At 36.9% G+C, this 15887-nt stretch overlaps 1 protein-coding gene across 4 annotated transcripts in view; it reads left to right on the forward strand.

The window, feature by feature from the left end:
* Positions 1-15887, forward strand: part of LOC145276491 (D-aspartate oxidase-like) — a 221282-nt gene that overhangs the window by 171388 nt on the left and 34007 nt on the right. For all 4 annotated transcript variants that reach the window (XM_080127747.1, XM_080127746.1, XM_080127745.1 and 1 more), the window contains one exon: positions 3915-3969. In XM_080127747.1, coding sequence (XP_079983873.1) covers positions 3915-3969 — 55 coding nt within the window. The remainder of the gene's footprint in view (positions 1-3914; positions 3970-15887) is intronic.

Raw genomic sequence — 15887 nt, forward strand, 5'->3', positions numbered from 1 at the left:
ACTCCAATGGCCCAAGAGTGGGAGACTTCCATTTGATGAAGAAAAACTCATTATAGCCAGTCAAGATCAGGGCTTACTCACAAATGGATTAAAAATGGCAAATGGCCAATGCAGTTTTGCTACTCAGCGATTGAGTCTAAGCCACCTAATGTCTGCATGCCCAATCTTATTGGCAGATGGCCTTTACACTGTCCATCACAACAAAGTATGTAAATATCTCTACTGGAAGATCTGTGGAGAGATGCAACTTGACAGATCCACAAACATCTGGGAACATGAACCACCACCAATAACATCAAATGGAAAAGTGACAGTGTTCTATGACAAAGATATACAGGCGGACAGATACATAAAAGACAAGGCCATCAAGCCAGAAATTGTAATATGGAACAAGCCTTTTAGAACTGCACTCATTATCGATTTCCCAGTCCTACATGACTTTGGCCTTAATAGAGCTGAACAGGAAAAGATGACAAAATATCAGGACCTAAAAAAATGATTTAAAAACGACATGGTCTCTAAAAGAAATTAGCATTATACCGGTTGTGACAGGAGCAACTAACCTAATAAAAAAAAATCTTCATAAATACTTAGAAGCAATCCCTGGAAGACCAAGCTGTAATGAAATACAAATAGCAGCCGTAAAGAGAACAGTGTCTATTCTTAAGAGAACCCTCGGATATAAATTTAAATCCTAACTGAATCAAGGAAGGATCCACTTAATCTCATAAAACTAACTGAAGTAAAACTAAAGACTAGCCTAGGTGCCCGGCATTTCCCGGCATTGCCCGGGTGTTTGGAGGTGTGTGTTAAGCCAAAAAAAAAATAAATAAATAAAAAAGTGGTAGTAGGCAGGCAGCCTTAAACCCATACGGTGAAGGAGAAAAAGAACGGGGGGGGGGATGCAACGTCTTTGCCATTGCGTCCATTGCCAAACCAGAAGTGGCAAAGGTTAAAATTAAGGCTAGTCAATCGAAAAGAGGGGATGATTTTCGAAAATATCGGCGAAAAAAGCGACCCCTCCCTGTAGAAAAGTGCCCAGGTGAGGGTGAAGAAATTAATGTTTTTAGCAAATTTTTCGATATTTGTCGTCTGAAGGGTCGAGCTTCAAAACGATATTAATCTCGTGAAATCGCCTTTGTCAAAAGTTTTAGGTAGACATACAAACATACATACATTTAAACAGACAAGTGAGATTCATATTACAGAAGACCGCACAGCGTCGCCCTGTCGTAAGATAACTTAAATATATTTTAATGCGCACAGATTTCATATTTATTATTATAAAGCCAATTCTCTATTGATTATGATATTGTACCCAGAATATAGTAGTGCTTCCCGACTTCACCCCAGCGTAACCAAGTCATAAAATAACCTTAAATATATTTTAATTCATGCAGATTTCGTATTAATTATTATAGAGTCAAAACTGCATTGATTATTATACTGTATCCAATATATGGTAGTGATTTTAAAAGTTTAAAACAAATATGACTTGCGTACCATCAGCCAGAATCGAAACCAGAAAATATAGCATTCCAGCCTTTGTCGTTAAGTTTGAAAAGTTTGCTAGACGTTGTGACGTTAAAATTTGAGACGGTGACAAAGATTTTTAGTATAATAATGGATAGATCATATAATTATGTGCTGATTATGCAGATGGACCACCGATTTCTGGGACAGTAGACACTCTTAGCAGAATATAACAAATAACACGTCAAGAGAATAGTCATCCATAGACAGACTGTTTTGCTGTGTCACCGCTCTTCAGTGCACGTAAACAAGCAACTCTCTTAAGCTGGGATCAAAACTCGACTGTCTGGACGACAGTCTATGCCTTTAACTCCTAAGCCATTTCACTGCTGCTGATTACAATGCTAAACATTGTTAAACGCCGAAACCTTCACTTGTTTACATAAAGAACATTGCATATCTACAACATTTCTCTCAGCTAACATGATCAGAGGTTCATCCTGTGTTTCTTGTTTGTTACCCAAGTCGCATCAGCTTTTCTGCCTCCTAGATCACTCCAGAGGTCTACATATTTCTCCTTGGACATCCTTTATTCGGATCCGACTGATACAATATATTGCAAATGGTTTGAGTTAAACATTAGCCACATAGACTCTGTTAACTAATCTAGGCTGCTATATATATCCCTCTCCCACCTCTCTCTCCCCCTCTCTTCCTCCTACCCACCTCTCTTTTTATCTCTCTCTCTCTGATATTAGTCTAAAGATGTCTCCGTATTTTTGAGATGTGGAGCGATTATTCATAATGTTTAGATTATTCGGACTATAGCTCTCATCTTGAGTGTTATTTTTTTTCACAACGTTTCAGGTATATCTTGTCAAACTTGGAAATCTTTTTCTCAAACCCTGGAATTTGCATGGAATTTCAAACAATCCTTCATCTAATCTACGAGGGTAACATGTTCTCGTTCCATCAGCCATGACTGAATAGAAGTCCTAATTCACAATTGTATTCTGAGTATCATCCACACTGAGTTTCTTTTTGTTTGTTTGTTTTTTTACATAGGCATCGCTACTTATCAAGGCTCAGAGGCCACTCGAGGATAAGGGTTAAAGAGTGTACAGTAGTCAATGGGACAATATCATAGTAAGCATTAGTAGTGGAAATTTGGTAAATTGGATTATTTAAGGGGAAACGGCTCATCAAGAACTTGTTTACATTGGACTTGGAGACGACCATATTGTAGGCAGCTGAAAAGCAGGCAAACGGAAGACAGTTCCACAGGCGTGCAGTTCTAAGAAAGAAACTTTGTTCATGGAATCTATGTTTAGGTTTAGGCACAGATAAAGAGTAGGGGAAATTATTGATAGTGTTTTCAGCTAGACGAGTGTTTCTCGTAAAAATTTGGCAAGGTGGGACCTTTAACCTCCAGAAGGAGGTTTAACTTGTAACTGAATTTTACCAAGTACTTTATCCCTTATGCCATGGCTCCTTGCAAACAGAAAGATTCCCAAATCCTACAGGGTTTACCCGAAGAAGGTCGGAAGTCATATCAACCAAAAAGTTGTGATTTAAGATAAGAAAAGTATTCCGAATAATCCAAATAATAGATGACATCAAAGGAATCAATAACAATAAAAATAATGTCCCTCTATGTGAAGAGAGTCGCCAACCTAATAAGTTCTGCACTGTCATCTAGACTTCAACCTCTGTCCCATTGATGAAATGTTGCATCCCACTGCTTGTTCTACAAGTATTTTAATAGTAGATGCTCTAATGAATTACAAGTCTGTGTACCCCTTCGACGTAAATACCCTTTATAAACCCAACGAACAACCAACTCTTATCCCTTACACAGTAAAGATCTCCAGATGCCAGAAAGTCTTCTACTCTAATAATTTCTTCGCTAGAATTGCTTGATTTTGGAATTCCATTCCGGGTTCCTATTTCCCTGGCTGTACTGGCATGCAGAAGTTCAAGTGTAATGTAAACAGACATCTTGCTGCTCAACTCCCTACATAGTATCCCTGCAAATTATGTCCCAGATAGTAGCCTCCTCCATTAAAATGACACTTCCTCTTGTTTGGGGTGAAAATGTAATAAAAAAAAGATTTTTAATTTTAAGCTAAAAAATCATACAGAGATAACAAACACTTCATCAAATCTCCACACTAACGTAATGTACTTATTAATAACCATTAACCCTGAGTGACTTCCGGGCCTTGATAAGTGGTGACCACTGTGTAAAAAAAAAAAAAAAAAAAAAAAAAAAGGGGGAAAAAACTTGTTTTCATAGAGCATTGTTGTTTCTTCGTGAACGACCAAAACGGCAATTGGTTGCAATTGAGTAAGTTTCTCTTTTTATACTGGCTTTCTTCAGTTTAAAAACATTATGATACAAAAATATCACATTTGTTTTGCTCATTTTTTTTTTTTAATAGATTCCAAGAAAAAGGAGGTCACGTGATAAAACGCACTTTAAAATCCCTTGAAGAAGTGAGTAATTGCTTGTAACTTTGAACACCGTATATTTTTTGTTCTCAAATGTTTGCTAAAATGAGCTCGCGTTTTTCAGTGGAAATGTTAGAATTTTTCTTGTATGAGCTCTCGTTATTCTTTCTCGTTCTTTCTTTCATTCTCTTATTCTGTCACCATTACAAATATGAAAATAAGGCATGATTTTGACACACATATTGAACGATCACATTTCAAGAATATTCATTGTTGTTTGTTGGTATTGTTTAGTGAGTCAAACTTCTTCATAAAGCTCAAATGCCTCAGAATAATCTAGCCTGCATGAAGTCCTCCTCGTTAGTCATAGCTATTTGTTAACCTGAATGATTGATGATTTTTACCCCAACACCAACAACGGTAAAGCTCAGCAGTTGGTTGTAAAGTCAGGGAAGGTTTGGCCCAGGACACACAAAAGAATGGTGCAAAATGATTATCACTTTCATTCAATAGATTTGCAGTTCTACATCTGACATGTCGTTGCTTATCAAACATAGAGAACGAGACGACCAGATAGTAATTGTCTGTATTTTTGAGATGAGGTGTTTTCATTGATTGAGATTGTCGGACTGACTTCCTCATCTTGGTTGTTATAGTCAACAACCAAAATGAGGAAGTCAATACGACAATCTCAATCAATGAGACGACCAGAGTATGGCAGATCCTAATGCCAACTCTTCTTGGATTTTTACTGGAGCCCTGTTAGCCAGATTGTGACCTTTATACACTGAGTACCAAGCCCGTTCTCCTTGAGCAGTCATAACAGGAACCAAAGTTCTAGAAAATATAGCTTTGGCACAACTTTGGAGACTACTATTAATTTAGCAAATCGCACACACATGCATGTGTAGGCTTATGCACCCTAATGCAAGACAGTACACACTCGCACAAACGCCTAGACCATCATACGCATATACATACTCAAAGAAGGCAAAACAAGTCACACACACACACACACACACACACACACACACACACACACACACACACACACACACACACACACACAAAAACACACACACACACACACCCACACACACACAGAGTCGTACTCATTTGCACTCTAACGGAAGACAGCACACACTCGCACAATCGCCTAGACTGTCATACAAAAACACATCTTCCAGCAAATATCTTCACTGGAAGATATGTAAGAAACTCAACATTCAGTGTAGTAAAAACTCCTGGGAACATATACCCGAACGAACAGTTGGGAATGACAACTACACTATTCACTATGACTACATAATCCCTACTGCTACATATCTTGAAAACTCAGCTGTTAAACCAGATATAGTGATTTGGGACAGAGCAAACAAACAAGCGACCGTAATAGAGGTCAGTGTACCCAATGATACAGGGCTTAACAGAGTTGAGAGGGAAAAGATAACAAAGCATCAAGGACTTATGTATGATATGAAACGAAATTGGAAATTAAAAGACGTTTCAATTATACCAGTCATCATAGGAGCAACTGGGCTTATGAAAAAGAACTTTAAAAAGTACATAGCAAGCATACCCGGTGAACCAAGTGCAAGTGAAATACAAACGATTGCACTGAAAGGGACGGCTAGAATCCTGAAAAGATCTCTTGGTTGGACTCACTAAAATAGGGGTAAATGTCAGACATCTGGTTGGATGTCCCATCCCCTAGAAGAAAAAGTTTAAGAAAAATGAAAAAAAAAAGAGAGAAACTATTACACTGAAAAGGGCGGCTAGAATCCTAAAAAGATCTCTCGGTTGGACTCACTAAAATAAGGGTAAATGTTAGACATCTTGTTGGATGTCCCACCTCCTTGAAGAAAAAGATGAAGAAAAATGGAAAAAAAAAAAAAAAAAAAAGAAACTACAGGCATTGTTATTTAAACTTACATTTTGTTTGTAAAGGGAAGTAACTCTAATATTTCAAGAATTACGTCCCTTGATTTCATTTCATGTCCTAATTATAAAAGTGAATTTTATTATGAACATATTAATAAATATTGTTAATATATAACATTGTTCGGTGTTTGTTGAGGTAGAGTTTTTTTTTGTTTTTTTTTTAAATATGAGGTATATCCAAAATTTACAAAAATACATCGAGTAGAAAATGATTTTTTTTTTTTAATTACATTTTCACCCCAAACAAGGCACGTTGCCACTTTGATGTAGGAGGCTACTATCAGGGACATAAGCTACAGGGGTACTATGTAGGGAGTTGGGCAGCAAGATGTCTGTTCACGTTACACTTGAACTTCTGCATGTCAGTACAGTTGGGGAAGCAGGGACCCGGAATGGAACAAAGTTTAGCGGTTCTGGGGAAGAAACTACTGGAGTAGAAGGCTCTCTTACATCTAGGGGTCTCTACTGTGAAGGGGTGGGATTTAGCTGCTTGTCGGGTTTGTCGGGGGTGTTTACCTCGAGGGGGCTACAACTGCTTGCAGTTCGTCAGAGCATTTAAAGTAAAAAGTAACTAAGGAAAATTGGAGATAATTGCATTTTCCCTAGATGTGAACCCCTTGAAGATTACAAATACAAGGACATATTCATTTCCCTTTTCACCACTTTAATGGATGACGATTTGTTTTAGACCATAACGATAGGCTTTTTTTTTTCAAAGAGCACAACAGTAATTGTTCTACTTTATAAATTTTCGTAATTTTTGGATATATTACTATTTTCGACTTAACAATTAAGTTGGTATTCTTGCTTTTGTTTGACACCACATATTTAAAAAAATTGATCCACCAGCTCTATCATTATAAATACCGAATTTTTCATATAAATATATTTTCACATATTCGTCCCTTGTCTCACAACATTGTTTTAATAAGCAGCACGGTTGCATCAGTAATTGACTTCCAAACTAACTTACCTCTAGCCATATTTTTTAAAAGCAATTTTCTTTTAGAAAAACATTTCATTAATTGAGGCAATATTTTTATAGGTCAGATGATCTTCCTGACTTCAACCCAGTAAGGTAATGGGATCAGTATTTTCATCAAGGCACCATCTTTAGGTGATTTCTTAATGCTTATTTAAATTGCCACTTATGGCAGCAATTAAAAGTAAAGGAAATACAAAACAGTCTGTATGATGTATGTACTTGTTACAGAATGAAGATGTCATACTCCAAAAATTATGTAAATTGATCAAGTATTTTTTTAAACTAAAAAATCAACATTTAAGATTTTTAACGATTTTACTACTAAACTATGTTTAATATAAGGTTGGTTTTGACCATTACACTTCTTTTTTTTTTACATAGAAGTCACCACTTACCAAGGCCCAGAGACCACTAGAGGATAAAAGTTTAAGAGTGAACAGTAGTCAATGAGAGTTGAATTAAATTGTCTGCCCCTTATTTATTTCATCGGATTTTATCATGGCCAACAAAAACACTGTGCCTCGTTTAGTCGTAAAATTTGATTTTCGTGATTAAAAATAAAGAAATAATTGATCAAATTATGGGATTTAAAAAAAAAAAAACTATTTCATCTTCGTTCCGTGACTGGTACGTACATCATATAGGCTTTTCGGTGCTTATCCAGATTGGTGTTTATGGCAGCATTTAAAATTAAAGAAAATTACGGAAATGTCTGTATGATGTACATACCAATCACAGGACAAAGATGAAAAATTCCAAAAGTTACTTAATTTGATCCAGTATGGTGTATCTGAATTTTTGAGATGAGGATTGGTCATTCAGAGGTCACACTGAGGTTGGAGATATTCAAATCTATATTTTCTAGTTACGAACAGTAGTTCGATGAATTCAAATAATACAAATTTGATCAAGTAGATTTTTTTTTTATTTAAGAAAATCAATTTTTACTCTGTTTCGATTAAGGTGAATCGGCGGACAAGGGCAGATAAATGCAATGGAAACTGTCAAAACAATCACTGATTACCTCCCCTTATTTAGAAAAACATTACCTCCCCTTATTTAGAAAAACATTACTTCCCCTTATTTAGAAAAACATTGCTTTGTCTGTCACTTATCGGTAAAAAGCGACAAATTTGTTTTTCGTAAATAAAAAAAACTACTTGATCAATTTTTGTGATTTTTGGAATATACGAATACGATTTTCGGAATATTGAATATATATCTTCATTGCGTGACAAGTAGGTACAATATAAAAGTTTTTCTTCATTTTTGTTTATCACCATAAGTGCCAATTTGAATAAGGAGTGAAAAATCTATATGATGTACATACCACTCACTGAACAAAGATGAAATATTAAAAACACATCACATACTGTCAGAAATTACACAAGTTGAATTGTGTTATTGTTTTGGGTTGATAAGACCAACCATATCTGTTTTGAAACAACCATTCTTATTGGTTGATTTTGGTTTGAAACCACTATTTCCAGTTGGTGGGTTTTTCAATATTTTTATTCAGTCCCATGGTAGTCACCACTTATCAAGGCCCGGAGGCCACTCGGGGATAAGGGTTATTGCGTGTACAGTAATCAACGGGATAATATCGTGGTAATCGTTAGCAATGGAGATTTGATGAATTGCATTACTTAAGGGGGCGGTTTATCAGGAATTTGTTTATGTTGGACTTGAAGACATCCGAGTCGTAGTCAGGTGGGAAACAGGCAAATGGAAGAGAGTTCCACAGGCATGCACTTCTAAGAGAAAAGCTTTGTTCATGGAATCTACATTTTGATTTAGGCACAGATAAAGAGTGAGGAAAATTATTTACAGTGGTTTCAGCTAGACTGGTGTTTTTCGTGAAAGATTGGCGAGGTGGGGGGGGGGACCAGAGATTGGAGCTCAGACGAGCACTTGCCATGTAAATAGTGATAAAACAAAGACAGGCTTGCAACGTCTCTTCTGTGGGAGAGAGGTTGCAGAGAAGAGAAAAGGGCATCCTCCACTAAGCTACGAAGTCTATTTTGTACTCTGTCAAGCCAGGATAAGCTGTTTTTAGCAGCTCCTGCCCAGATGTGGCAGCAGTACTCCATCCTTAGACGCACTTGGCTTTTATATAGATAGAGAATTGCATCAGCAGTGAGATATCTACTGGAGCAGTAGAAGGATCCCACCATTTTTCCAGTGACCTTGGTAGCAGAGTATTGTACCGATGGGACTCAATTTAATTTTTTTCTTGACGTTTTGACGTCATCACTAAATCAACCATGGTATGACTAATAAATTACTAGTTCATTTTTAATTTTCCAATACATCGGTAAACGCTGTATGTTTTTCAAGCTGAATAAATATGTTACATTAAATATCCAGTTAGGTAGAAAAGTAACTTATCTTGCCTTTGATAACATTTGTTATATATTTGTTTTGTGGCAACTTTTTCGAATCCATGTGTATAGTAACACAACCCCATCACTTATATGTATTGTAATTGAATATATTACATTACATGAACTATTTTATATAAAGCTATGACTACCAATCTTCGTAAAAGATTTCAAATACCAGAACCTACTCTCCCACCCCCACCCACTGCCGGGAAGGTAGCAAAATTCCGCAACAATTTTGCAATTGTGTAATGGACCTGTTCTATAAGGACTCAAGCTTTTTTTTTTTTTTTTTTTTTACATAGGCGTCACCACTTATCATGGCCGAGAGGCAACTCAAGGATAAGGGTTAAAGAGTGTACAGTAGTCAAAAGGACAATATAGTAATCGATAGTAATGGAAGTTCAGTAAATTTGTTAACTTAAGTGCAATGGCTCATCAGAAACTTGTTCACGTTGGATTTGAAGACAACCATATTATAGACAGTTGGAAAGCAGGAAAACGGAAGACAATTCCACAGGCGTGCAGTTCTAAGAAAAAGCTTGGATCATGGAATCTACGTTTAGGTTTAGGCACAGATAAAGAGTGGGGGGAATTATTGATAGTGTTTTCAGCTAGACGAGTGTTTCTTGTGAAAGTTTGGCGAGGGGGTACCATAGATTGAAGCTCAGTCGAACACTTTCCATGAAAATAACGATAAAGCAGAGACAAACTCGCAACATCTCTTCTGTGAGAAAGAGGTTGCAGCGAAGAGAAAAGGATATCTCCCACGAGACCACAAAGTCTATTTTGAATCTTATCAAGGCAGCACAATTCCTTTCTAGCAGCTCCTGCTCAGATGTGGCAAGAGTATTCCATCCTTGGACATACCTGGCTCTTATATAGATAGAGAACTGCATCAGCAGTGAGATATCTACTGGATCGATAGAAGGATCCAACCATTTTTCCAGCGGCCTTGGCAACAGATTTGATGTACGTATTCCATTTAAGATCAGGAGTAAAGGTCAAGCCCAGCAGCCTGTCAAAACTTGAGGCCTCCCCAAGACGAGAGCCATTCATTTTAATTGATGCCAGATGGGAATCAGAACGTTGATGATGTAAAGATAGAAGCTTGGTTTTAGATGCATTAAAAGTAACAGCCACTCCTTTCCCCATTGTACAACGTGATCAAGATCAGAGGAGAGAGAATCAGAGAGAACTTGGTCGTTTACTGTCTTAGATGTGCTACCATAGATGGTAATATCATCAGCAAAAATGTCTACAAATGATGTAAGGATGTGATTTGGAAGATCATTAATATAGATCAGGAAAAGAGTGGGCCCAGGATGAACCCCTGAGGGACTCCAGCATTAATACTGTGAGCTTCTAATTTTTGCCCATCAACTACTACCCTTATGAACCTATCAGAGAGAAATGATTTAACAATTGAGAAGACATTTCCAGCTATACCATAGCTGGAGATCTTGTAAAGTAAACCTTTATGCCATACTCTATCAAAGGCCTTTGATATGTCAAGAGCAATTGCCTTAGAAAGGTTGCCTCTGTCGAGAGATTCGCTAATCCTATGAGATATAACTGTAAGCACATCTGCTGTAGATCTAGCAGAACGGAAACCATATTGTGTGTCACTAAGAAGGTTATTTTTGCTGAGATGGTTGATTACTTCTCTATTTAACACAGATTCCAGCAACTTACTCATCAGGAGACTTATTGGCTTGTACTGAGATGGGGATGAACGATCACCTGAATTCTTAAATACAGGGCATACTGATGAGATTTTCCAGTTTTGTAAGTATGGGCGCTAGTTCAGGTTGAAGTTTTTTGAGTACTATAATTGGAATACCGTCAGGGCCGGTTGCTTTACTGGAGTCAAGGTTTTTGATTAGCTTGGCAACATCATGTACAGATATTTGTATATCACATAGCGTGTTTTCTGATACAGGAGGAAATTTTGGGGAATGGCAGTCTTAGTTGCAAAGGGTAGAATTAGCTGCAACGTTCTTGGCAAAGAGTTTGGCTTTGTCTGATGCTGACGAGATTACCTCAGGTTCATTTATGATAGTTGGGATAGAGCACACACTTCTGTTCAGGATTCTGTTTGCTATTTGCCAAAACTAGTTGGAACCAAGCTGCTGCTCGGTTACTTTGGACTTGACGGACTGAGCATATAACTCTCTTGCGTTCTTTATTACTTTCTTACAATGGTTGCTGACAGTCCTGAAAGCAGCTTTAGTTTCCATACATCTATTATGTTGGAAGCAGTAGAAAAAGTGATTTCTGTGCGCAATAGCAGCAGCATATTCTGGAAAAACCATGGCTGACTGTTAGGTTTTTGCTGGAACTTTTTCGAGGGTATGAAACGGTTTTGGTCAAGATCAAAGTGTAGTATCTGTTCTTCAGATGCTGCACTTCCATTTCTTGTTCTCTTTCGGTGGAGGAGAAATCCTTTACGACTGAGAAAATTTTTTATTTTTGTACCTTTTCTCCACGTTAAAAAACGACCCTGGTGTCTAACTCTGTCCCGTGGGGAGGCATAGTAAATAGGTACAATTAACCATTCCATCAGGTCTGATACTATGGAGGACACATGCTTTTTAAACATGGAACACAGAGGTAGATCCGATATAAATGTACGGAAGCTATCCCAGTCAGCCATAGTGTATCGATATACTGTACGATTGAGAGGTACGTCTGAGGACTTATTACATTTCATTTTTATCTTAATTGATACAACTGAGTGGTCGGAAGATCCAAGAGGAGACAGAACGGAAACTGAACATAGTTATGGGCAAGTTGTGAGAAAAAGGTCTAGGAGACTCGCATACTGGCCATCATTGTCGGGCACACGGGTGGGTTCGTGAACAATCTGAGTGAGGTCATAAGCAATGGAGAAATCATAACAGAATCTCCCCTCATCATCGGTCTTGTTTGAGTGAGTCAACCATTCCACACTGTATAAGCTAAGTACACTTTTCAATTTGTTGTGAATTTCTGACTGTGTAAGGACTTTATGCTGTGTAAGAATAATTCTTACATAGCATTTATTTACGAAATCGATACAAAATTCTTATTTGAATTTTGCATTTATTGCAGGACATTTATTACAAAATGGTTATTACAAGACATTTATTGCAAAATGGATTTTATCCTCTATTCAGTTTAATTTTTTTTTTTGCAACATTTATTGCAAGATATAAATTATTCTATATTCAATTTGATTCCTTTGCAACATTTATTACAAATAAAGCTTATTTCTATATTTAACTTGATTTCTTTTTTTGCAAAACAGTTATTCGAAAATCAAATATATTTGTTTAAAAAATAAAAACAGGAATTTTTGTGTTTCTGTTCTGGTGCATTCTAAAAAAACAAACTCATGTCTTGCTCTCCTAATACGTCGTTTCCTTCACCACATGTTGTATTGTTTTTTAAAAAAAAATAACATCATGAAATTAATAAAATTAAGGGTAAAAAATTTAAGATTAGTAGCACAGTGGGGTGGCTGAAGAAAAGTAATTGTTCTCAGTCGTCATTAATTCATGCATTATTGACATTGAAAAGTGGCTGGCTGAATTAGATTCGCTCTTTGACCAAATTCTTTTGAAATGTTCGGAGGAGGAACTATCGAATCTTTATGGAGATTCAAATCAGTTTTCTTCTGACATAACGGAAGAAATGACTAGAATAAAATCTAGTCAAGAGAATAGAGGTATTAATATTATTAATCTATCACGCTCCAACCCCCCAAAAAATTGCATTTGGAGTTTCCCTGCTTTAGCGGGTTACCTTCTCCTGACAAACTCGAATTCAGAACTTTTCTGAGAAAATTTGAGTTCTGTATAGTCAATTTAGGAGAGATAGATAAATTGCTTCTTCTTAAGTCAAAGTTGAATGAGAAAGCCTTCGATTTAATATCTAATATAAACATTTCCCCTGGAAATTATACCTTGTAACCGGATAGCTTAAAGGAAAAATTCCTAAATCCTTCTCTTATTAAAGATAGAATTTTGGATCAAATTATCCCACTACCAAACCAGATAACTAATTTGGACGAATTGATGACTTGTGTTGAACAAGTTGATTTGTCTAAATCTTTTGGAACTGATTTTTTCTCAGAGAATTCTACCTCTGGTATGATTGTTGCTCACATTTTTGCTTGCTTTTATCTATTACGACCAATTTTTTGGTATAATAGATTTTCTTATGGCAACTTCATTAGGTGTGCGTGAGCCTTTTCTAGTCTCACACAAAAACACACGTTCAGATTTCAAGCTATATTACTTGTCATATACATACGCGCACACAAACAAATGCGCCCACCTCCACACACGTACATATATTCACGTTCACATACATACACTCACATTCACGTGTATACACACACACACACACACACACACATGCACACGTACGCACACAAGGACAACGTTACTTCCCTTTCAAAGGAAATCCACACATGCACAAAAGACCACTGGAAACAACTATAAAAGCAAGAGACAAACTGTTTCCAGCACCTTTTCAGACCAGCTTCCTAGCTGGGCGGTTTACAGACAGACAACATGCCTTTTTAGCAGGCGTGTGCATGCGCGTGCCTCACGCCACTTGCTACTATGTGGGACAAAAGGTTAACAAACAGTATGTATACTTTATACATTTTCTATCTCCATGGCCTGGATTGACTTTTTCTCATTCTCTCTGTATACTACAATACACTTTCCTCCTCACCATCTAACAGCGAGAGACACACACCAAACTGGATTGACTTTCTCTCTTTTTCTCTCTACAACAATAGACTTTCTCCTCCTCACCAGTAAACAGCGAGAGACGCACGCCAAACTTAACACATGTAGTACCCTTTTCTTTCACTTGTTTCTTCACAAAATAAATTCTAGTTCATTTAATTCAAGTAGACGCGTTGTTCATTCCTTCCTCAAAGCAATTCATTTTTCCTTTCCCAATTCAATTAATTTTCCCTATTTTTCACCACCACCACATATTGATGACACTCAAACGCGAGAGGAACATGCATTTCCTTCTATACCCTAGACCGCTACAAAATGGTGACACTCGAACGCGAGAGGAACATGCATTTCCTTCTATACCCTAGACCACTACAAAATGGTGACACCCGAATGCGAAAGGAACAAGCATTTCCTTCTATAACCACAAATCAACCACAGGTGCAAAAAGACCGGAAAATTGTCTACCCAAATCGTCATCTTTTTCTTTGTCCAAGGTTCGAGCCAATATGGCAGTCTGCCCTGCCGGTAAGGCAGTTATTAATAAAAAGGGTACAGAACCTTCTAAACTCAATACAATTTACAAAATTGAAATTTTGTAAATTGTGCAGTGTTGATGACCACACTGAGAAAGATTGTAAAAAATTTCCTTCATGTAAATCGAAACTATGAGCAAAGGGAATTGCCCTTTGCACGAGATGCTTTGTAAATTACACTGAAGAGAGTTCTTTTTAATTTTGTTTCTTACAAAGGGGTTACCACATCAAGGCTTAGAGGCTACTCGAGGATAAGGGTTAATGTGTGTATTGTAGTCATAGGGACAGTTGCATAATAATCGTTTATAGAAGTAAGTGTTTGAGATTTCCTTTATCCATGTGTGTCTTGTGCCTTAAATTACCCAAACCCTTTGCGGGAAAGACGATTCTGTTGGAGAAGCAAAATTGCATATTCCCTATTTTAAGGGTGTCCATGAAGGGAGAAGGGCATCCTATCGCTTTTAGTTGCCCTAGGACCCTAATTTTAAGGAGATGCCAAGTTCTAAAGGATTTACAAATTTTGTGCCTATAAAAGTATTAATAGGTATCTTCACAGATTTAGGAGTTAATTTCTCCTGAGCGCATAATTTTTTTAGGATGACACTCGAAAAGAAAGATCTCTGAAGCACCATTTCCCTTTACAGCACTTTTTACTAACAATTTGAATTTAAGGTTCAAAGTGTCACATTTTAATGAGGTGACAGACAACATAAAAGAGGCGTGTTTTCATCTCTGTTAAAGGTTATGAAAAATTAAATAACTCTGATTTGTACAGTTTTATTGGGTTAGATTTAATTTAACACCTGAAAGAATTTCAGTTAGTCAATTGTATTAATGGTACAGCCTGGAAAATTCCCAACACAATAATTCTCTTTGGAAGTGTTGATCATTTTTTAAGCATAACGCGGTTAAAGTTTACTTGTCAGAGTTACCTCCCTTTGAGCAGGTAGTACAATCACTGCCTGAATGTTCAACTTATCTGATTGAAAATATGTTAAATCCTATCTGTTCTTTCCCAGACGCTTCAAGACTCCTCTGTAAAGCGTGGAGTTGAAAGTTTTCTTTTTCCTGATTCCACTGAGATAGATAAAAATTCCAAGATACCATTTTATCATGAAGATAAAATGATTTTAAAAGAACATCATTTCAGAGAACAGTTTGCCTATATCATCTTTGCCTTGTCTAAATGACACCAACAAAAAATTGTATCTTGTATGTTTTGTAATGATACCAATTCAGATGAGAATGGTTTGCCTATCAATAGTTCTGACTTCTCAATGTTGACTAAAGCAATTAATGTTCATCAAAGGTCGTAAATGACAAAGTTCTCTCTAATTCTCTCTCCTCTGATCTTGAGCACGTGGTACAATAGGGGAAGAGG

This window comes from Euprymna scolopes, chromosome 1 (genome assembly GCF_053919585.1).
Source record: "Euprymna scolopes isolate OS-2025 chromosome 1, ASM5391958v1, whole genome shotgun sequence".
Taxonomy (NCBI): domain Eukaryota; kingdom Metazoa; phylum Mollusca; class Cephalopoda; order Sepiida; family Sepiolidae; genus Euprymna; species Euprymna scolopes.